This window comes from Heterocephalus glaber, unplaced genomic scaffold (genome assembly GCF_053883595.1).
Source record: "Heterocephalus glaber isolate CG9 unplaced genomic scaffold, H.glaber_assembly_v1.0 deba00001760, whole genome shotgun sequence".
NCBI lineage: Eukaryota > Metazoa > Chordata > Mammalia > Rodentia > Bathyergidae > Heterocephalus > Heterocephalus glaber.
In genome coordinates this window covers 6,105,885-6,129,414 of record NW_028258457.1, presented here as the reverse complement: position 1 = coordinate 6,129,414, position 23,530 = coordinate 6,105,885, and the positions used below count along the sequence as shown (strand labels likewise).

Below are 23,530 nucleotides of genomic sequence, written 5' to 3'. Positions count from 1 at the left end.
GTGGGGCAGGGGTCCGACCCGCCTCACCTTTCCCCAGTCCCGCTGAGAGGATGACGTGGCCGACGCCATCTTCGCCTTCTTCTTGCTCTCTCGCAGCCTTTGCCCAGCCAGCACCACCTCGCTGGGCTCGTTCCGGCAATCGGGGCAGTACCTACGACCACAGGGGTGTCAGCTCCACGGAGACCCGGCAAGCGGCGGTCCGAGCCCCTCAGCGCCCGTCACTTCCGCCACACAGGGACCCCGTGGCATCCGGGCCACTGAGAGTCACTCGGGTTCCTCACACCCAGAATCCCAGGTCCCCGCTAGAGCTGGAACAGCCCCTCCCTGGATCAAACATCGCCCTCCTCAGAGCCTCACAGCCCCTCCCCACTGGGACAGCGCAGGCACCACCCACACACAAATGGTGTGGGAACTCCAGGCATGGACTCGGTTTCCCCATCTCAGGGCACGCGGCAACAGGAGCGGCCAACACAAGGGGGCACCTGGGCCACGAGCTCCGCCCTCGTCCACGGCATGGGGCGAGCACAGGCGTTGCCGGTCACGGCCAGCCGTGCACTGCCTGCCCTCACCAGTCCTCCTCGGGCGGCGGCACACTGCTGAGCGGCGGGTCCAGGCAGTACAGGTGGTACGCCATGTCGCACTCGTCACACATCAGCTGCTTGTCGGGTGCCTCCCGGCCCCCGCACCGGTGGCAGGCGCATATGCGGCACAGCTTGTTGGGGTCGTCCTTGCAGTACTTGCAGCTCGGGCCACTCTTGCCTGCGCGGGAGGGCAGGCTCAGTGAACAAGGGGGCAGGACGAGCAGGGACCCTCCCCGCCTGCACAGGGACACTCAGAACTCACGTCTCATGGGGTTCTCAACCACGGGGGGGGCCTCGCCTGGGCGCTCAATCTTGAATACCTCGTCCATGAAGACGATGCGACAGTTGTGGAGGGAATGGTCCCTGCGGGAGGATAACCCTGAACCTCAGCGGGCCACTGCCTGGCCCCAGCCTGGCGCTCCCAGGAGGACTTGGTTGTTGTTTGCGTTCTGTCGGTGGGTCTGAGCTACATCTTTGCCCATTTTAGACAGGCTCTCACTAAGTCACCCAAGCAGAGTTGAACTTGAGATCCTCCTGCTTCAGCCTTTCCAGTGCAGGGATTACAGGCTTCTGTCACCATGCCCGGACCAAAAAGGATTTTGCTCTCACCCCATCCTGGGTGCATTTCAACACCACAAGTTCCAGTGCGGTCAGACAGGAGATTTTTGCAGGCCCTGAGCTAGTCCTCGTGCCAAGTCAAGTCCTGCTAAACCAGACGCAAGACAAAAACAAACCAGAGCTTCAATTATGGGATGTGTTTGGCAAAAGTTTAAACCTTTGGGCATACAAGGCCAACAACAGCAAAGAACAAGAAACAGTCTGACCAATTTGTCCTTTAAAAATGTGTATATATTGGGCCAGGGATTTAGCTCAATGGTTCCACTGCCTGGCTCGCAAGCACAAGGACCCGAGTTCAATACCTGGTGCCAAAAAAAAAAAAAAAAAAAAATTGTGTATATTTCATCCCAGCACCCAGGAGGCTAAGCCATGAGTTTGAGGCCAGCCTGGACTACATAGCCAAGACCCTGTCTCAAAAAAAACCCAAACGAACAGAAAATAAAAGCTCCTATGACCTAAATGAGTCCCTGGCAACTTCATCAGCAACATCCAAGGGAAGCAGAGTTCGAGTTCCAAATACACACTGAATTTTCTCACATTCAAAAGGAAACAGGTAGAACCAATTCAGATGACCCAAGATATTATTTCACCATGGGATGGGTAAAAAACAGTCACTGGGCCTGGGGTGTGGCTCGGGGGTACAGTGTGTACCCCTTATGTAGCAGATCCTGGGCGCCATCCCTAGCACCACAAAGAAAAAGGAAAACCACGACCAGAGACAGGTGTGGTAGTGGACACCTGGAATCCCAGCACTCAGGATGCTGAAGCAGTAGGGCAGCAAGTTTGAGGCCAGTCTGTTACACAGTGAGTTCAAGGCCAGCCTGAATTGCATAGCGTGACCCTGTCTCAAAATAAAAAAACCATGGCCAGAGACAAATAGGGACATTACCTAATGATGAAAAGATCAAGGCAACAAGGTTATCACATGCCTGTAAATCAGAGCACTCTGGGAGGCTGAGCCAGGAGGATTACAAGTTTGAGCTCAGCCTGGGGCAACTTAGCAAGACCCTGTCTCAGAAAAGCTGGAGATGCAGCTATGTGTGTATGAAGGCTCTGGGTTCAATTCTAGGACGGACGGACGGACACACACGGACACACACACACACACACACACACACACCAACTAACCAAGGAGACAAAACGACTGTGAACACATAGGAACCAGTAGGCTGGGGATTTAGCTCAATGGATCCACCGCCTACCTCGCAAGGGCAAGGTCCCGAGTTCAATTCCCAGTAACAAAAAACCCAAACACATAGGCACTAAACAAGAATGCCTCAAAATACATAAACCCGTAAGAAACAGCAAATCCCACAGATACAGCCAGGGACGTCAATAACCCACTCCCCAGTGACAGAACTGCGAGACAAAGTACAGCAAGAGCAGATCTGGATCACAGCCAACCCACTGGACCTCACAGCTAGGCACAGAGCACTCCCCCTTCAGCAAGAAATCATGCCCCTTTTTTTCCTTTCTCAAGTGGCTATGGAACAGTCACCAAGAGAGGTCATATATCCCAGGCCAAAACACACAATTCACAGGACTGAAATCAGAGTATGTTCTCTGACCACGATGAAGCCAAACGACAAATCACCAATAAAAGCACAACAGGAAAATCACTGAACACTTGGAAATTAAACAATGCCTCAAGGCAGTGTAGTGTCCCATGCCTAGAATTCCAGCACTTGGGAGGCTGGGGCAAGATGGCCCACTCTACAGAGAGACCTAGCTTCAAAAACAAACACACACATGTAACAGAGCAAAGTATGCTGGAAAGCACTTAAAGCTGTGTTGAGAGGGAAAATGAGAACTGAAGGCTCATGATAGAGGAATTGTCTCAAATCCACACAGACCCCCTTCCTAAGAAACTGGAAGAGAACAAAATCAACCCTAAGCAAGCAGAAGAGAATTTATTGTTTTGAGGGAGTTCTATTTTTCTTTCCTTTTTTTGAAGGCAGAAAATTTTAAAAGAACAAAAATCAATGAAATTAAAAATAATGGGGAAAAAATCAACAAAACAAAAAGCTGGACCAAGGATGTAGCTCAGTGGTTTTGCTGCCTGCCTTGCAAGTACAAGGTACTGAGTTCGATCCCCAGTACAAAAAAAAAGGTAATTCCCCAAAACAAAAAACTGACAAGCTTCCAGCAAAATAGACAAAAATAAAGACACAAACTCTCAAATGCAGGAATGCAACACAGCAAGCACAACAGATCTGACCTTCAAGCACTGGAGGACTAAAGAACCACAGCAAGGAGCTTTATGGTCACAGAAACAGCTTGAGTCCTGGGGTTCAAGATCAGGGGACTCAGAGGCTGCTGGCCAGTATACCCCGTGCCCCATAACCTCCCTCAACTTTCGAGTATACAGAAAAGGCAGCTCAGCTGGGCACCTGTCATCCCATCACTCTGGGAGGCTGAGGCAGGGGGATCTCAAGCTCAAGCCTAGCCTGGGCAACTTCAGGACTTAATGAGACCCTGTCTCAAACTCAAAATGAGGGCCGGGGATTTAGCTCAGTGGTTCCGGCACCTGCCTCACAAGCACAAGGACCTAAGTTCGATCCCCCATACCAAAAAAACCAAGAGAATCAAAATGAAATTAGGCCTGTGGAGCCTGTCATCCCAGCACTAGGGAAGCTGAGGCAGGTGGATCACCGTGAGATCAAGGCCAGCCTGGGCTACACAGTGAGTTCAGGGCCAGCCTGAAGACAAAGCGAGACCCTGTCTCACCACACCCCCCATAAAAAAGCTCAGTGAGAAGGCTCTGGTGCCCCACACTCTCACCCTGCATCTTCCTGCCTCCCCCAGGATTCACCACCCAGGGAGCCCATGGAAGACTCCGGAAATCTCAGCCCGGCTCAACTCACCCGAGCCTGATGTTCGCGTAGAGCTCCCGCCCCGTGCGCGTCTCACGCTTCCTGCAGATCTCGGCGTCGTACCAGAAGCCGCGCTCCCTGGGGTGGTCGGAGTTGTAGTTGAGCATGACCACCTGGCCCACCTCCAGCTCGTGCCACTTGAGGATGGTGCGGGCCCGTGCACGCACATTGTGGGACTGCATGGTGACCACGCCGTTCTCGGGGTAGCTGGGGGGACAGTACAGCCGTCTCTGCAGAGCCCGAGGACGCACAGAAAAGGCCCCATCCCAACCTGAGGTGCCCCACTGGGAACACTGGTGTGCGGGACGAGGTCCAACCACAGCACCCAGACAGGCTGGGGCCCATTCTCCAAGAGAGCAGTCTGCGAGGGAGGCCGCCCTCGGAAACAGGGTCTTCCATGTCAAGATGAGATCACACAGAGCTGGGCATGTTGGTGCACACCTGTCATCCCAGCACTGGGGAGGAGGCAGAAGGATGGCAATTCAAGCCCAACCTGAGCCACTGAGCAGGACCCTGGTTCATAAGAAAATTTTTCAGGGCGAGGATTTAGCTCAGTGGTTCTGCCGCCTGCCTCACAAGCGTAAGATCCCAAGTTTAATCCTCGGTACCAAAAAAAAGGGCAGGGGGCAGCCTGTGCTGGGATGTAGCTCAGTGTGAAGCACCCCAGTTCATTCCCCAGTGCTGAAAAAAGCCACCCTGGAGTAGGATGTGGCCCAGCGTCTTAGGAAGAGGAGAGAGGAGGGAAAGAAGACCACAGGGAGAGAACGCAGAGACTGTAGGGAGGCAGCCACTATGCCCAGGATCCCCAAGCACCCCAGGGACGACTGGCGCTTCCCCATAGGCAGACTCCTTGACCTCCCGGGCTTCTGGCTCCCAAACTGACTTTTCCAGCCCAAGAGGACTCGGCCCTTGGACAGATTCCAGAGAGGACAAAGTTTAATTTTTCAACATGTAGGTGTTCAAAGTCATTTCTGCAGAGGAGCCTGACTTTGTTTAGGTGCATATAACAGAATGGCTATGAGAACACAATGGGAAGTCATTATTCTAGGTGAATGGTGGCGAACCTCCGGCACGCATGCTGCAGCTGGCTGTTTCCATCATCGAAACCTCCCAAAGGTTCGCCATCACTGTTCTGGATGCACAGGGTTATTTTACAAGCCATAAGAGATGTAAAACAGAGCTTAACTAGGCATAGTGGCATACATCTATAATCCCACCACTTGAGAGAAAAAAAGGAAGAAAAAAATAGAGGTAAAAGAAAATTCTGACCAGGGATGTAGCTCAGTGGTGCTGCGCCTGACTGGCAAGCACAAGGTCCTGAGTTCAATCCCTCATACTGGGGCGGGTGGGGGGGGATACTCCGCCAGCAAATAAGCCTGACCTGGGAGAGGTCACCCCTAAATCTATTCCTATAGCTCTCTCACTGTGGGCTCATTTTTTTCTAATACGTCACCATGAATAGGCATTATCAAACTTTCTGCTAAGGTTTTTTGTTCATTTTAAATAATACATGCTGGCTGGGTGTGATGGCGCATGCCTATAATCCCAGCGCTCAGGAGGCTGAGGCAAGAGGATTGCCATAAGTTCGAGGCCAGCCTAGGATACACAGTGAGCTCAAAAACAGCCTTGGGCCGGGGATTTAGCTCAGTGGTTTCGCCGCCTGCCGCGCAAGCGCAAGGACCAGAGTTCAATCCCCGGTACCCTCCCCCCGCAAAACAACAGCCTGAACTGGGCAGGGGATTTAGCTCAGGGGTGCCACCACCTGCCTCACAAGCGCAAGGTCCCAAGTTTAATTTCCGCTACAAAAGAAAAAAAAAAAACATGCTGTGAAGAGTCAACTTTTTTTTTCCTTTTGGTACTGGGGATCAAAAAAAATACATGCTGTGGTACTGGCAACTGAACCAGGGCCCTCACACTGAGCTTCATCCCCAGTCCTTTTTATTGTTTTATGCTGCAAAAGGGTCTCACTAAGTTGCACAGGCTGGGCTCCAACTTCCAATCCTCCTGCCTCAGCCTCCCAGAGTGCTGGGGTGACAGGGTTGCAAAGATAGTGGTCTAGTCTGCCCCAGTCCCAGGCAACTAACAGGGGTACGGAACCGAGCAGGGACTGGATTTGGCCCTAGGACTGCAGCTTGCAAACTCCTGGCCCAGATGACTGGAGCTCTATTCCAATGGGGTCTGCCCAGGCCAGTTTCCCCAGAAACTACCCACAGAGCCACGCATGCATGGAGTGTGCCAGACACGTTCTGGGCTAGAGGGACTAGACTGAGCCCCCAGTACCCCAGAGCAGGAGCTCTGCCTCGTTCTGACCTCGTCTGCCAGCAGCCCTCCACTCCCGGTCTCCAGGCTGAAGCCCCAAGCCTCAAGGGCCCTGGGACACAGAGGTGATTGTGATTACACAGGGTCAAAGGTGGGGCTTTCATCCCCAGGCCCGGGGTCCCTTCAGGAGACAACCAGCCGACCAGGCACCCGTCCTCTGACCACCTGGCCCTTGGCCTTCTGGCCTCAGAAGGTCAAGCAACAGGGCTGGGCACTTTAAGCCTATGTATCTGAGGGCAGCCGACCACGAGGCCCAGAAGGAAGGGGACAAGCTGGCTTCATCAGTCATAGGTGGCATGAGAAGAAGACGGGGAAATGGGCTGGCGTGCAGCTCTGTGGCGAGTGCTTGCCTAGCATCTGCAAAAGCCCTCGGTTCCATCCAGCACTGCCAGCCAACTGCCCCTCTTCGTCTCGCTGCCAAGGAGGGGCGGCCCTGCTTTCTGTGTCCACCCGATGGTCATGTGTGGGCAGGGACCCTGCAGACCCCAAGTGCCATCACCAAGACAGCACCAAGCTCAGCCTGCAGTCACAGCGGGGCCACTCACTCATCGTATTTCACGCGGTAGATGACATTCTCCTCGGGTGTTGGGCTGGTGGTGGAGCTGCAGGGCTTGTCCTCAGCCATCCTCACCTTCCGAAGCACCCCAACCACCTGCGCCTCGAACCACGCACCCATGTTTGTGTCCCGTGCGTCCACGTACTCGTTCACCTGCAGGGACAGGGACCCGGGTGTCTCAGTTGGTGGCGTGAGGAACCAACAGGGCTCCCCCAGTGCTCGGGGAGTAGGGACAGGAACACAGACACCCTGCTCCTCTGGGGCAGGCATGGGGGACACGGCAGGCGATGCCACGTCCTCCTCCGGGGTGGGTGTCCTGCAGGTGCCGAGCTCCAGGCCAGGACGAGCCCAGTCCTGACAACCACTGGGGTCCCTGGGCATCACCCAGCCTTCCTGGGGGCAGAACTGCCCCAGGCAAGACCCACTGCCCACGGGGAGCAGCAGGCCCAGCAGGAGCAGTGTGCCCAGCATAGCCTCTGTGGCTGTGGCTCAGGGGGGCGACTCCCTCCCCCTTAGCACACCCAGAAACACAGGTCGTTCCTGGGAACTTCCTGATCCCGGCAAGGGCAGCAGATTTGGGGATGACTAGGCCATGGAGCAACCCTGCAGGCCCCAAGCCTGGACTCTGCTTAAGAGGGCGGAAGGGCTCCAGAGGGCCAGGCCACATGGCCCTCCAGGAAGGGGAGGGGACACGCTGGCCATCTCCACGGGAGGAAGGGACCCGCCTCACCTTATAGAGCCCCTGCTCAGTCTCAGCCACATCCTTGTCTGCCAGGCCAGCCTTGCTATCTGCGTCGGCAGCCCCCTCGCCATGTGTGGATGACTTGTCCGACTCACTCTGGCCCAGGCAGCAGCCCGAGTCCGTGTCTGAGAGCTCTGAGTCCCTCTCCTGGCTGGATGGGAGCACCAAGCTCTGGCGCACCAGCAGCTGGATGGTGTCATTGAGGCGCACATCATAATCAAACAGCGTGTGGCCGTCCTCCATCTGCAGAGACCCCGAGACAGAGGCTGTGTGTCCATGCGTCCCCCGAGCCCTGGACACGCGCAGGCTGGCCTGGGACAGGCAGTGGGACACAAAGCGAACCAACCACCCATGTGCCCCGCCTGGCGGAGGACAGGATCTCTCAATCACATTAAAGGACACCAAGTCAAACTGGTGGTGGCACAAGCTCGACATCCCAGCATTCTAGAGGCTGAATCAGGAGGATCGCAAATTTGAGGCTGCCCTGGGCAACTTAGTGAAGCTCTGGCTCAAAAAATAAATAAAATAAAAAACAAAGGATAGGGCCAGGGATTTAGCTCAGTGGTTCCGCCGCCTGCCTCACAAGTACAAGGTCCTGAGTTCAATCCCCAGTACCAAAAAAAAAAAACCAAAACCAAAGGATGGCAAGTTGAAGGGGGCACCCCTCTTTCCCACCAGCCCTTCTGCCCCATTCAGGGCCACACAGCTGCGGACACTGGGCCTGTGAGACCCAGCAGGAGCTTCTCCCAACCCTTCCAGAGTGTCTGTCACAGGGACGGACGTGACTCCTACCAGGGACCTCACCAAAGGCGCCTGCCTGGACTCTCCAGCCACACCTGGAGACAATGGCAGTTGTCACGACTGGGGAGCTGCTGGTGTGCAGCGGTGGAGGCCGGGGCGCCCCGGGAGGACCCTGCCCTGTCTGGATGCACAGACACACACATCCTCCTTGCCAAGACTGCAGCTGGCACTGGGCTGCTCTCAGACCCTGAGCTCGGCCCTCCATTCCTGTCCTACTCAACCCCAGTGCTCAGGGAGGGGACCCACGAGCCCAGATGCCCCAGATGCCAACTCTCAGCCCCCCAGTTCCGCCTGGGACCAGGTCACTCCCTGCTCCTTCCCTGTAGAGCCTCCACCCCTCTGTGCAGGGCTCCCCTGCCGTGACAGCCACAGATATCCCCAGACAGGGCCCCGTGTTGTGGGAGCGATATGCCCTAGTCAGGGAGCAGAGAAGGGGCTGTGAACAGGTCAGGCCCTCCTCCCCCAGCTACCTGGAGCTGCAAGGCCAAGGCCTGGGCGCTATTAACACGCAAACAGCCCGTGGGCTCACACCCTGTCCAGGCCTCGCGGGACACTGCCTCCCGCAGAAAGACACTCAGCATTTTCCTGTCCTCCAGCAGCAAGGCCTCAAGGCCCACAGATACCACACTGCATATGTGCAGGCCACAGTTGTCACACAGGCCACCCAGTCCCCCAGCTGGGCACCTACCCTTTGGCCTGGGTAGACAGAGGGGCCAGGACAGGATCACCACCACAGCAGTCAAGAAGGGGATGACAGACCAGCCATGGGCAGAGGCGCGGACACACCCAGAGGGGTCCACCACACGAGGATGTCACTGGGTCGAGAAAGAAGCAAGGCTGTGACACTCGCCACAGCATGGAGGGACCCCGAGGACGCCGTGCTCAGGGAGAGACGCCAGACACAGAGGACACGGAGTGGGCTCCACAGAAAGGAAACGCCCAGGACAGGCGACTCCAGGGACAGGAAGTGGACTCGGGGGTGCCAGGCTGGGGGGGAGAGGGGATGAGGGGGAAGTTGGGGGTACAGGGAATCCTGTGAAGGTGACACTGTCGTGAGGTTGATTTGGTGATGGCTTCACAAGTGAGCAGAGGAATGCCCTCCACCTACTCCTGAACGTGGGCGACTGGAGAACACGAGCCGCCCTGCCAGCTTTCAGAAAGAGGAAGAAAGGGGGCTGTAGTCGTGCACACCCATCAACCCAGCACTCTACTCTGTAAGGCTGACGCAGGAGGATTCCAAGTGTGAACCCAGCCCGGGCAATTTAGCAAAACCTTGTCTCAAAAAATAACAAAGTGAGCCGGGGATTTAGCTCAGTGGTACTGAGCCTGCCTTACAAGCACAAGGTCCTGAGTGTCATCCCTGAGCCACTGGGACCAGGTTCCACGCTGTGTCACTCCCCCTGTGCGTCTGGAGAAGGCGAAACTATGGCGACAAGGAAGGGTCAGCAGCCACCAGGACCCGGAGTGGGGGAGACCAGGAGGGTCCCATGGGGCAGTCAGGGCATGACACAGCCCTGTGTGACACCAGCACGGGGAGCAGGCACTGCACGCTGGTCCAGGCCCACCTGGAGGCCGGGCTGAGAGAAGAGGCTGGGTCCACAGAGCATCCAGGGCTGCGACCGACGCTCCACTCGGGCCAGAGGCAACGGTGGCACAGTGACAGCTGAACTCTGCACCTTCCACTCAAACTACTCTAAAGCAAACTTCCCTGTTTGTGTTTTGCAGAACTGTGGATGAACCTAGACCCTTGTGCGTGCTGGGCAAGCACCCGCCACCAAGCTGGACCCCCAGTGCAAATTTTTTAAAGACAGAGTTCATTGTTCCCAGGAAGCTGGGTGGTGGCAGATCAAAGGGCTCCCGAAGAGGATGAACAGGACACAGACGCCAGGCAGGCACCTCCTCGAACTGTGCCTGACAGGGCGTGCTGGGCACTAGCAACGTCCCGGCCTCCTCCTGTTCCATGCCAGGAGCTCCCCTCCCTGGTCACAGATACCACAGATGGCCCCAGGATAGCCCGGCGTCCCCTGGAGGGCAGTGGCCCCCAAGGAGAGGCCCTAACATGAGGACCTCACCGCTGAGCAGGGGAGCTGTGATCACCGCAATGCCCGCCAGCTAACACCACAGGATCCAAGTACAGGGACCACAGCCCAGGGCACAGGGCCACCGCACAGCCCACATGACAGACCAGACAGCACTCACAGTGACAAAGGGCGGCAAGGACTGCAGGGCAGGAGAGCCACTGCATGGACACAGAAGGGCACAGGGATCACTGTAGCCTGGACCCGGGAGGGGACCATGTGACAAGCCAGCGACTGGACACAGGAGACACTCCGTCCCGTTCAGACAGAGGCCAGGCGGCAGAGAAGAAGTGAAGGGAGGGGAACATGAGCAGAGATGGCAGCTGGGAGAGCTGGGCATGGTGGCATACGCCTGTCAGACGCAGGAAGAGGGCAAGTTTGAGCCCAGCCTGGGCAACTTGGCAAGATCCTGCCTCAGCATCAAAGGGGCTAGGGACGGGGCTCAGTGTAAAGGCCCTGGATTCGGCTCCCAGAAGGAAGGATGGAGGGAAACTGGGGGTACAGTGAGCGGCAGGTGTGGCTTGGAGCAGCCAGGCCTGTATCTCCTACTCTGAGACTGGGGATTCATTCCCGGGGGAATGGTGCAGCTGGCTGCGGAGCCTGCCAGGCCCTCACAGCTGCCAGGCAGCCCTGCACACACCAGGCAGGACAGGCCAAGAGCAGAGCAAGCAGCCAGCAGCTGGGGTCCTGGGCGACACGGATGCCTCCAGGCCAGACTGCACAGGAGAGCTGGGCATGGCGCAGCACACCATTCTGTGAGTTCAAGGCCCGCCTGTGAGGGCTACACAGCAAGGCCCTCATGCCAAACAAAGTGCAGAGGGGCATACACAGGACAGGATGTGGCAGGGACAGAGGACAAGCATGGGCCAGGCTGGCTGGGGCTGGTTCCAGATCATGACCCACAAGCCGGTCAGGCTGTCTCCCTCTCCTCAAGTCCACCCTAGAACTTCTCAGAAAGGTCCAGAGAAGGCCTGGAGGAGCCTGCACAGCCCCTTGCTGGGGCTGGGGTGTCCTTGCCCCACAACCTGCTGGTCCAGGCTCTCCCACAGGCCGAATTTCCATCAAGGGTCCCAAGGTTAAGCCCGGTTTGCCAGAGTCAAAAATGCTGCTCGAGATTAATGGCATTAATAAAAGATATAAAAACCAGAGCATGGGAAAGTCACACCTCAGGTTAAACTGGAATTTCCAATGTTAAAAATTAAACCTCAGCTGGAGTACAGCTCAGTGGCAGGGTGCAGGCCTGTTCCGTCATCAGCACCATGAGAGAAAATAACATGGAACAGCTGGGCATGGGGGCACACATGCCTGTCACTCCAGCACTCCAGGAGGCTGAGGCAGGAGGATCCCAAGTTCCAGCCCAGCCTGGGCAACTTGGCTACTTGGGGAGACCCTGGCCAAAAATTTTAAAAAGGAGTGAAAATGTCACTTAGTGTGAAGGCCCTGGGTTCCATCCCTAGTATCACAAAACACAAACAAAACAAAAAAAAACAAGAAATGGGGCCGGGGATTTAGCTCAGTGGTTTCGCTGCCTGCTGCACAAGCGCAAGGACACCAGAGTTCAATCCCCAGTACCAGAAAAAAAATAATAAAAACCAAGAAACAGACAATTGTACCAACATACAACAACAAGTTATATGAATGTAGTCTGCTCACTTCTGGTATTTTTCACGCGTATTTTCAGACCACGGCTGATCATATAACAAACTGCAGACCCTGGCAGCACAGGGAGAGGCAGAGACCTCCTCAGTGCACAGAGAAGGAAATCATTTCCTCAAAGCCAAGGTGCACAGCCCTGGCTGGACACCAGTCCTCCACAAACCAAGCCTGTCTCTCCACCTCAACCACACGCGGACACTGGGACAAGGACGGTCAGCAACTCTATCATGGCAAAGAGAAAAAAATGATCCAAAACATGCAGTAATATTAAAGTGGTAGATAAACCACAGTGCACCCAGACAAAAAGGCCTTCTGTGGAGTCATTGTGAGAACAAAGCAGCCATGGTGCTAATGTGGACCAGCAGTTACTAAAAAGCCACGACAAAGATGTGTGTGTATACAGCACGTTCATGTTCGTGAAATTAAAAAATAGCATCCAGCCCACTGCAGTGGTGCACAACTCTAATCCCAGCACTCTGGAAGGCAGGGATCGCAAGCTAGAGCCCACCCTGGGCAACTCAGTAAGACCCTGTCTCAAAAACTGAAAAGGCCTCGGAGGGTAGCTTAGCAGCGAGCGCTTGCCTGCTGTTGGCAAGGCCCTGGGTTCCATCCTCAGCCCTAAAAAAAAGAAAAAGTTAAAGACTAAAGCTCACCATGCCTACCATGTCCCTCTACTTTCTACCCTTCTGTGCCATGCTTAGGGGGTACATTTCAGGGTGCCAAATGCTGCCCTGAGGCACCACAGGTCAGGAAACAGAAGCCACAAGCAGTAACTCCCACCAGATGGCTTAGCAACTGAGATTCCGGGGAGAAGCAGAGGGGACAGGAAGCAGACCGAAGGGCACCATGCGGGCAGAGGAGCCTCATCTGAGACAAATGCCTGGAAGGGCCGGTGGGGAGGACCCAGAAAGTGCTCTGGCCCCCACTGGCCACCTCAGTCCCACAGACAGCTGGGGAGAGGGGGCCAGGGAGGGGAGACACGACCCCAGGCAGGGGAAGAGGACAGGACACACGCAAGAGTAGCAGTCACAGAGAACCTCAGGGACAGGAACACCTAGACACTAAAGGGAGGATGGCCAGGGACAAGGGAGCTGCCTTCCACCCAGCCAGGCCACAGCTGAGGACACATCCTCAGCAGCCTCTCGGGTCAGCGAGGGCACAGGGTGCCTGCTGCAGGCCTTTCTCAGGAAGGCGCAGAGGAGGGTGTCTGCGGAGGCCACAAGACAAGGGACTGCCATGGCAATGCACTGCAAGGGGACACGCATGCGTGTAGTCTTGGGCCAGGTCACCTACCAATGCCTTTTTTTTTGGTACCAGGGATCGAACTCAGGACCTTGCGCTTGTGAGGCAGGCAGCAGAACCACTGAGCTAAATTCCTGGCCCACTTTTTTTTTTCTGAGACAGGGTCATGCTATGTATTCCAGACTAGCCTTGAACTCACTATGTATCCCAGATTGGCCTCAAATTCGCAGGATCTTCCTACCTCAGCCTCCCTAGTGCTGGGATTTGCAGGCATGCACCACCACACCCAGGATATTTTGTTGGATATTATGTAAGGTGCCCAGACTGGCATGACCTGTCCACATCTAACACGGTAACAACCGACAGGCAGAATCCACATCAGCAAGAGTTCCCTGGGGTCCTAAGCATGTGGAAGTGCAATAGGGTCCTGAGACCAAAGTTTGAGGACACCAACCTGAAAAAAAATCGATGGCGTCAGCACACGCTATGGCAGTGCCATTCCCAGATACCAGCCAGCTGGTCCACGACTCCAGCCAGCTCGGCAATTCTACCCTTCACCGATTATTTTTTTTTGTTTTTTGAGAAAGGGTCTCACTATGTAGTTCAGGCTGGCCTGAAACTCTTGGCGATCCTCCTGCCTCAGCCTCCTAAGCGCTGTCATTACAGGGGTGCACCATCCCTGGCTCTCCACTCATTATAGTGTATTTTGTTTTGTTTTGCCATACTGGGGATTGAACCCAGGACCTTTTTGCTGAGCTATAAACCTAGCCCTCCTTTATTTTTTATTTTGGGACAGGGTCTTGCTAAGTTCTCAGGCAGGTGAACTTGTGATCCTTCTGCCTCAGCTTACCAAAGTGCTGAGATGACAAGTACGTATCATAATACGCCCAGTTTTATTTTGATTTTTTTGAAGTGACATCCTGTTACGTTGCCCATACTGGCCTCAAACTCTTGGGCTCAAGCAACTCCTGTCTCAGTCTCCCTAGCAGCTGGGACCCCAGATACTCACCATCACCTCTGGCTACAAATAAAGTTTTACTGAGACAGACATTTACTCATCAACTATGGCAGCTTCTGTGCTACACTGGCAGAGATGAGTCTCAACAGAAATGGGACCGCAGGCAAAGCTCATTGCCTGGCCACTTATAGAAAGCTGGCTTGGCTGCCCCGCCCCATCCCACCCCCAACAGCACCTGGCTGCCTGTGGCTGGGAGCTGTCCCGGGGAGGAAGGCTGTGGGTGCCTGCAGGTCAAAGGACCACCCCATTCCTGGACAACAGATCTCTGCTCACTTCGGCCACCCAGGGAAAACAAGTACCAGCCCAACCGAGGCAGCACACAGGGACAAAGCACCCATCCAAAGTCACCCTAGGCCACTATTTTGACTGTCCTCTCAGAGCAACGTCAACACAGCCCTAGCCAATTTAGCCACGTTCCTGAAGTAAATCACCGAACCTTAGTTTTCAACTGGGTGATGTCTGGGGATACGTGTGGCTGTCACACTGGGAGATCTCATGGCGGAGGCTGGGGACCCCACTCAGCCCACACCTGCGGTGTTCAGGACGCCCCCACAGAGAATGCCCCGGCCCCAGTGCGCACAGTGCATTTAGACTGTGAGCCAAATAAATGGTTTACTGCACTATTACTGCGAGCCAGGCTCGTGCCAGCCCTTCACCCCATCTCGTCATTGGCTTCTCCCTGCGTGGCCACATGGGGACCCAGCGGCAGCCACGTTGGCAACGGGAGCCACGGGAGCCAGCACGGCTGGCCAGAGGCACTCAGGGATGGGGAGGGTTCCATAAAAAGCACACTGTACCTGGGTAATGACTACTATTGTCATTTTATGCAACAGGCACACAGATGCCTTCCTCTGCTGCAGCAGGCAACCAAATTCTGGGCATGTGCACACCCGCTGACCACATTTCCACCAATTGAGCACCCTAATGGCCACCCCACTACCCAAAGGGATCGCCACTTCCCAAAGACAGCCCCTCCCTGCAGACTTCGGGCTGCCAGGCCACAAAAAAAGAGAAGGGCCCCTGGGGTGCAGGCTTGCCTAGTACACACCAGGCCCTGGGTTGCACCCCCACACCCCAGAGCAAAACAGCTGCTCCAGAACACTCGTGAGAAGAGCCCAGTCGCGCCCCACGGGCTGGCTACTTTCTCCGCAGATCGGCCCAGCGCCGGTGCAGCCTCCACTCGGCTCCTTGCCCTCATCCCGACCCTCCTGTCGACCCTCCTGTCACCGTTCACGCCTCCCGTGGTCTGGCCACTTCCCCAGCAGGGTACCTGGGGAAGTGGCGCCACTGGTCTGAGGCTTGATTCCCTCACCCGGAAGACGGAAGCAACTGCACATTCCCTACAAAGCCACCGCGGGGAAGGGGGTAGGAGGCGGGGACTAAGAGCAGGAGAAGAGAATGTTTCCTAACTACTAATGGGGTGTGAATCCTAGCTCACCCGGGCTAGGGTGGGCTCCCCAGAGTCAGACCCAGACCTGTGCTTTGCTGCCACACAGCTGTTCCTCTTGTTATCGCGCATTAGTGGCCACAGATGTGGGAGACACTTTATTCCATTACAAATAGAGAAGAATCAAAGAGTTTTGGGTGACATAGACAATTATCTACCTCAGTTCCTCAGTCTGCGAGCATGTATATATCTCACTATATACACAGATATACACACACTGGTCATCCCAGCACTCTGGGAGGCTGAGACAGGAGGATCACAAGTTTGAGGCCAGGCTGGGTGACCTACCAAGCTTTGTCTCAAAATAAAAACTAAAAATGGGCAGAGTTGCTGGGCGTGGTGGTGGACACTTGTAATCCTAGCATTCAGGAGCTGGGAGGCTCAGGGAGAAAGGTCGCCCGCCGTGAGTTCAAGGCCAGCCTGGACTACACAGTGAGACCCTGTCTCAAAAAAAAAAAAAAAAAAAAAAAAAAGGCGGGGGGGGTGGGGTGGGCGGGGACTTAGCTCAGTAGTTCTGCTGCCTGCCTCCCAAGGACCCAAGTTCGATCCTCAGTACCAAAAAAAAGGAAAAAAAATATGGGTTGAGCATGTACCTCCCTCAGTGCAAAGGCCCTGGGTTCAATCTCTAGTACTGGGGAAAAAAAAGAACCAGACCTAGGAATACTGAATTTCAGTGAGCCATAGGCGTGCCGAGTGTCTAGAAATGACACGGACAAATGTCTGCATCTGGAAGGTAAGACAGATTGATGAACGGAGAAAGGATAGAGTGCTGCATGATAAATAAGAGCCGAGTCCACACTGTGATCCCAGCACTTGGGAGACCAACACAAGAGGATCATCTCAAGTTGGAAGCCAGCTTAGGCTACAGAGTGAGCTCAAAACCAGCTCAAACTGCATAACTACATAATGAGACCCTGTCTCAAGAAACAAAAAACCCAAGCCAGGGATTTAGCTGAGTGGTTCCAATTCCTGCCTCAAAAGCACAAGGTCCCAAGTTCGATCCCTGGTACCAAAAACAACAACAACAAAAAAACCCGAATATGGCGAAATGCCCAGGTAGGTAAAATGAACATGGTAGGTGTGCATAGGTGTTCAGGGCTCATCCTAACTTTCTGTATGCTTAAAGCATCGAAGCTAAAACGCAGGCCCAGTGCCTGGCACAGAGTGGACAACAGGTAATATTCATTCCTTCACACTGAGGAGAGTCCCAGCCACCACGAGCCCAGCAGGCACACCTGGTTCTCCAAAACCTATGTGAGATGAAAGCTACTGCGTGGACCCACACACCAGGGGCCGATCCCAATGGTAATCAAAGCTGGGTGTAGAGGCTGAGGCAGGAGGATCACTGTGAGTCCCAGGCCAACCTGGGCTACCGAGTGAGTTCAAGCCCAGCCTGAACTAAACGGGAAGACACTGGCAGTCAAAATTCATTGAGATGGGCCGGGGATTTAGCTCAGTGGTTTCGCCGCCTGCTGCGCGAGCACAAGCACCAGAGTTCGATCCCTGGTACCAAAAAGAAAAAAATTCATTGGGATGCCACAAAAAGCAGCCACCCTGGGAGGAGAGAGAGCATGTGCAGCAGAGGTCCCCTGGGATGGCAGCCTGACTGCTACACAAGCTACAGCTGCCACCATCCAGCACAGCACAGCCCTGGGCTGCTTAAATGGACTTGTTTTTGTTGGGCTTTTTTCTGGCCCAAGCGGGGCCTGAACCCAGGGCCTCTGCACTGAGCTCCATCTCCAACCCTTTTTGAGACAGGGTCTCGCTAAGTTCCCCTGCTGGGCTCAAACTTTTGATCCTCCTGCCTCAGCCTCCCCGACTGCTGGGACGACAGGCACTCACCACCAAGCACAGCTAAACTGAATTCTTAAGATCTTCACGAGGCCTCAAGTCTCTTATATCAAGGGCTAAGAAAAGTCTCCCAGGGCATGACTTCCCCAAGAAATTAATCATCAAGTCTCGTTTGGAGTGAGCACGAAGGATCCTCCCAGCCCCCAGATATCAGCCCAAGTGCACTGCATCTGTTACCAATCTAGACAGCAGATGGCAGCAGCACCCGGCTTAAAATTCGGCAACAACAAAGTCAGACACACAAAACCAAGTCAAATTGAGACTTTTTATCCAGTCCTATAGTCTTGTCACCAACAATTACAGTCACCAACTCCAAGCCAGTCCCAGCAGGTAAGACCTGAACCTGATACCACACATCTTGGCCCACCTAGGAAACCCCCGCTTGCTGCATAGATGCACGTCCCGTATCAAAGGGGCAAAAGCCCCAGGTGCCAACGATAAAGCTTCCCAAGCACAGGCAGCTGTTAGCACAATGACCATGTTAACAGCACAGGGGGCCGGGGGAGAGAGATTGCAGAAATGTGGTAAGGGGAGACCACCCTCCCTCCAGCTCAGCCCAGAGTGGCCAGAACTCCACACCCAGCGCTCCCACTCGGACTCAGACTCTGAATGAAAGAATCCAAATCTCTAATCCCACATCCTGGACGGAATCTGATGCTGAATGGGTGCAGGCTGTGGGCCATCAGGGTGTGTTGTAAAAGAAAAACCTGGTCTTAACTGTATACGGGTGCATTCTACGGCTCGGCTTGTCTTTCGAAATTCCTCAGCCCTCTTCTTGGCCACCTCTGACATCTTTCTTTAAAAATTATTTCAAAAAAAAAAAAAAATTATTTCAAGACAAGCTTTTTTAAAAAACAAGTTTAAAAACCCAGGCGCTAGAGATTGGAGTGCCAGCTGCCTGCCTGGCGGGTCAGTGTGCGAGTCTGGCCTTTGTTCCTTTCCTCTTGCTGGCAAGCATTTGAGGTTTCTGTAAGACTTCTCCTTCCGGGAGACGTGAAGCGGGACCGGACGAGGGGGGAGTCTGCCTGTGCTTGTGGCTGCAGTGGCCGGGTGCCTGGACCAGTCAGGAACAAAGGTGTTGGCGGGTGGGCGGGCAGCCTGGCCAAAGGGCTTACCTGCTTGCCCCTGTAAAAGAGCCTCTGCAAACCGGGTTCCACGTGAAATAGCTCCTGAATCTTCCGCCTCAGTTCTTCTACCTTGGTCAGCCTGGACAGCGAGTCCACGGTGTGAGTCTCCTTGCCATCCATGGTCCGCACCTGGACCCACATGGTGTCGGTGCTGGGTGGGGGAGAGAGCAGAACCGAAGGTCAGTTTCCACATCACCACCAAGTTATGGGGGCGCAGGGGTTCAGACAATTAGGAGAATTTCCAGTCCCCATATTCTGCCGCTCTGGTCCAGAGCCGGGCAAAGTTAATTAAAGACTTAACTGCCTTAATGACTAGCAACTGTTGATGGGGGGGGCCAAACGCCATCTCAGACCACCAAGTATAACCCACTACAACCCTATGCGCAGGAAAACAGCCGCCAGGGACGTCCAGCACCACCACAAGTAGCCACACCGGACCGTTCATTCATTCCCGGGATTCGTAAATTCCCAAAGTCCAGAACGGGCCGGAACTTCAGAAGTCCAGGGGAGAAAAAGCAGGAACCGGGAGTAACTCAAGCAAGTGCGAATGAGAAGACAGGTCTGGCCCCCACCTGCGACCCCGGAGCCCGGAAACCCCCCTTCCACCATGCCCCCGCGCGCGTCCGCGACCCGGCCAGCTCCGCGGTGGCCATGGCAACGGGTCGCCCCGTCCCGGCCGCCCCCGCCCGCGTGCCGGGAGACTCACTTCAGCCCCACGGCAGGCCACGCTCCCTGGACACCTAACTCAAGCCCTCACGTCTCTTCCCGCACTCTCACCGGCCCGCGCGAGTGCACCAGCAAACCCACGCCCACCGCCGCCGGGACCGACCGAAGGGGCCCCCACGCCAAGTCCCGCCTCCCTTCACTTGAGCTGCTCCTCTTATTGGCTTCGAGGTTCCAGGACGCTCCGCCCCACTCGCTTCCTACTGGTCTAGAAGCGCCCGGGGAACTCAGGGCGCGCGAAATCAGGCTCAGGCGCGACAATTGAATCGCTGGGTGCCCTGCGCGCAGGCGCGGAGGCTGACATCCTCCCCCGCGGCTCTCCGGGCCCTCCCCCACCAGGTTCGCGCGACCCCGGCCAGGCTGCAGCGGCGTGGCGCTCGCCCCCGCCCGAGCCGTGTGATCCAAGACACAGACTTTAGATCTACACCTCGTGTGCAAAGCAGCACCCCACTCCAGGGCACGCGTGCGCCCATACTGATCGCGCATCCCGGGCCACGCGGCAAAGTTTTGCCAAGTCCCCGCGCCCCGTGAGCCTAGCTCAGGCTGGCACCGCGATCGGCCCCGCCACTCACCTCTCCGGCTGCCGCTATCCAACGCACTAGTTCCCTCGGCTAGGGACTGCGGTGGCGCCCCGTGCGTGGGCCGGACTCCCGCGCGGACCTGCGTGCCACCCGGAGCGCGCGCTAGACGAACGGAGTCCACCACGCCACCAGCTGCTCTGATTTTTTTCCCGCGAAAACTCGGCGCTGGGGAGTTGCTAGGCCCGCGGGAGGCAGTTCCTCGGGCGAACGCCTACCTCCTGATTGGCCGCCGCAGTGGCGGGAAACGAAAAAGGGGGTTGGGGGGCGCCCCCCGCCCCCTCTGTCCACCACCCTCGAACTCCGCCCAGCTGTCCTCGGCCCGCCCTGTTCCGTGGGTCTGCTGGGCGTGCCCAGCGTGCCAGGGGTTGGGTGGCGCGACCTGGGCGCCCCACCATGCACACCCCACAGTACCTCTAGGGGGACCCCCCAGCACAGGAACCCCCCAGTGTGGAGACCCCTGACCTTATCCTAAATCCGTTTCCGCAGCCCCCTCCCCTGGGCAACCACTGACCAAGACGGAATGTCTGTCTACTACTGGAGAAGGCGAAAGACCCCCATGAGACAGTGCACCCCGATAGCTGGTCAGATCACCCCCCATCCCCATGGCCTGGCGTCAGGGCCTGCCAGCGCTCCCCACCCACCCGTAGGGCCTGTTGACTGGGTTTTCCCGCCTCGTTTTCCCGCCTTCTCCGAGCTGTCCAGGCGGGCAGGGCTGCCCTGCCCCCTCCGCCCGGCCTGCTCCCTCCTGGCCAGTCTGGGAGGGCACACGAGTGACCTGTCCCCGGGCACCTTAGGCTGGACGGGATGCTCAGAGCCAGGAGAGTCCATCAGCAACCAAGACATAACCCTGGTTGGTCTAGGGTAGGGTGAATTGTCTGGGGATGTAGACGAGGTATGAATGAATAAAGCAGATAATTTCTGATAGTGCTACTGGCCACGAAGGCAAAAGAGTCCTTGGGAGCTGGGGAGAGAAGACATTCTGGCCAGTGGCCCTCTGCGGGGACTGAGATGACACTCCCAAGGACACACGGGACCTGGAAAGAGAAGGCTTGGGGATGCTGAAGCCAGAAGGAGGCCCAAGGAGCTGGGGCAGGCTGAGCCAGGGGAGGGGGAGGGGCCAGGGTCAGAGGGGTGACACGGAAGACCTCCAAGGCCACGGGAAGGACTTCGGTCTTTCTCTTGGGAGCAGGGAGCGGCCTTGGAGGGCTGTGAGTGGAAAGTGGTCGAGTTTCATCTTTTGTTTTTGCAGTTTCTCTGGCACTGTGCTGAACTCCTATCTGGCCTAAGTTTCTGCTCTTTCCCCATGGTACCCAGGACCATGGCCCCCAACGATGTCCACGCCTTCATCCCCAGATTCTATGAAAGTGGTGCCTTCCACAGGGTAGGGAGTCAGCAGGTGTAAGGTAGTTAGGAATTTTGAGATGTGGAGATTGTCCCAGAACCTGGGTAGTTCAGGCAGGCCTGATGCCATTACCAGGGTCCCAGGGAGTGGAGGAGAGAGGCAGGAAGGTGAGTCTGAAAAGGGATCCTGACCACGGAAGCAGAGGTTAGAAGGAAGAGGCCATCCTGTGTATGGTGGTGCACAGTGGTAATCCCTACACTCCGGAGGCTGAGGCAGGAGGATTGGTGTGAGTTCCTAAGCCAACTTGGGCTACATAGTGAATTCAAGGCTGTCCGGAGCAATGCTACATAACTTTAGGGAAAAATCATTTGGTTAGCTTAGTTCTCCTGCCTACAGCCCAGCTATGGAATTCCAAGACATAATTCCATTTTGGCCTCCAGTCACAACTGAGACCTCAATGATCCCGTGATGCTGTGATTCTCCAGGACAAGAAACATCCTGGGAGCTGAAAACATCCTGGGAGGAATAAACATCTACTCAGTTCCTGGTTGTTCTTGGAGTGTTACATCTCATTTATGCAGGATGTACTGAACTCTCTGCAAGTCATTTGCTACATTTGTTTCTCCCAATGTACTGAGGTAAGCCGGGGGCTTGCGTCTTTGCCGCCCAGAGCAGCACTGATCAGACCCAAAGCTCAGCTTCTTCTCAGTCTCATTTTTCTACCTTTCCTGTAATTCGCCTTGTGCTGCCGTGGCTCGCAGGAGACTAGGACTTACTGCAGAGGTTCTGGTGATGTCCCCTTTCCCTGTTCCATACACAAGGCCAGCCTGAACTGTGTAGCAAGACCCTGCCTCAAAACAAAAAGGAGGTGGCCATGAGACAGGCACACAGGTAGCCTCTGGAAGCTGGAAAGGGGATGGGACAGATTCTCCCCAAGAACAAAGCCCTGCCAGCACCACCTTGATTTTAGCCCCCAGGATACATTTGGGATTTCTGACGTACAGAAGTGTAAGGTAGTAACACGTTTGTGCTGTTTCAAGCCACAGAGTTGGTGGTCATTTGTTACAGCCTCCATGGGACACTTATGCACTCTGACACCTGAAGTGAGGATGTTGCTGCTAACTGTCTTCTGCTTCAGGACCGAAATGCAGTTCTGGACCCTGAGTCAGCAGCCAGGTGTTTGCCACGCCACATGTAGGGCCCAGACTCGAACAAGCCCTCTGAGCTTTGTGAGGCTGGCAGGATTTCCAAAGGACCCAGCCTCTTCCAGCAGTTGGTGCCACAGTAGGAAACACTCAACGTGGCTGAAAGAAATGTGGTCAGTTTTAAAGTACAGCCCCAAGAGCTTCAGACACCTCAAGTTAAACTGGATGGAGTGGCAATGCCTGCAATCCCAGTACTCTGGGAGGCTGTGGCAGGAGGATCTCAAGTTTGAGCCCAGCCTGGGCAACTTAGTGCCTCACTAAAAAAAAAAACACCTCACTAAAAAAAAAAAAAAATTAAAAAAGAGTTGTGAATGTAGCTCAGTGTGAAAGTCCTGGGTTCGATCCCCAGTACAAAAAGAAAGAGAGACAGAGAGAGGAGAGAGAGAGAGAAAGAAAAATTAGGGGAAAAAAAATGTTGGGGAGACAAGATGTCAGTGAGCACAAAAACTGTCACACAAAGCAAGATACACCAAAGATAACAAAAGTCTGTCAACTTGGACAGTGGGTATTGTCTACTACCCTTTCTCCTTCAATGTCTTGCCCACTTGGACAGTAGCCCAAGTGAGATACTGTTTTGTAAACACAATATACTCTTGAAAGTCATTAAGTCACTCAACAAACTTTTATTGAAAACCCCCCTACACCCTTGTCTGGGTCAGACAGACAGTAGTGGCCACAAAGTTCATTGAGGTACCGTATCACCCTGAAGGGACTTCCTGGGGAGGGGGGCACACACAGCCCTAAAGAGAAACATCAGAGGTGCAGGGAGA

General features: G+C 55.3%; 1 protein-coding gene across 3 annotated transcripts in view; it reads right to left on the bottom strand.

Annotated features, from left to right (window-relative positions):
* The window catches only part of Uhrf1 (ubiquitin like with PHD and ring finger domains 1), a 30,861-nt gene extending 10,509 nt beyond the window's left edge, over positions 1-20,352 (bottom strand). Inside the window, exons 1-8 of one of the 3 annotated variants that reach the window (XM_087201251.1) lie at positions 20,205-20,352; positions 18,898-19,060; positions 7,678-7,932; positions 6,937-7,100; positions 4,064-4,279; positions 844-944; positions 570-759; positions 28-151 (exon numbers count right to left, since the gene is read on the bottom strand). In XM_087201251.1, coding sequence (XP_087057377.1) covers positions 28-151; positions 570-759; positions 844-944; positions 4,064-4,279; positions 6,937-7,100; positions 7,678-7,932; positions 18,898-19,050 — 1,203 coding nt within the window. In that variant the 5' untranslated portion in view covers positions 19,051-19,060; positions 20,205-20,352. Of the gene's footprint in view, positions 1-27; positions 152-569; positions 760-843; positions 945-4,063; positions 4,280-6,936; positions 7,101-7,677; positions 7,933-18,897; positions 19,061-19,615; positions 19,779-20,204 lie in introns of those variants that run through there. The other 2 variants (XM_021245111.2, XM_004865710.3) reach the window with 2 other exon arrangements.
* Positions 20,353-23,530: the final 3,178 nt, after the last annotated feature.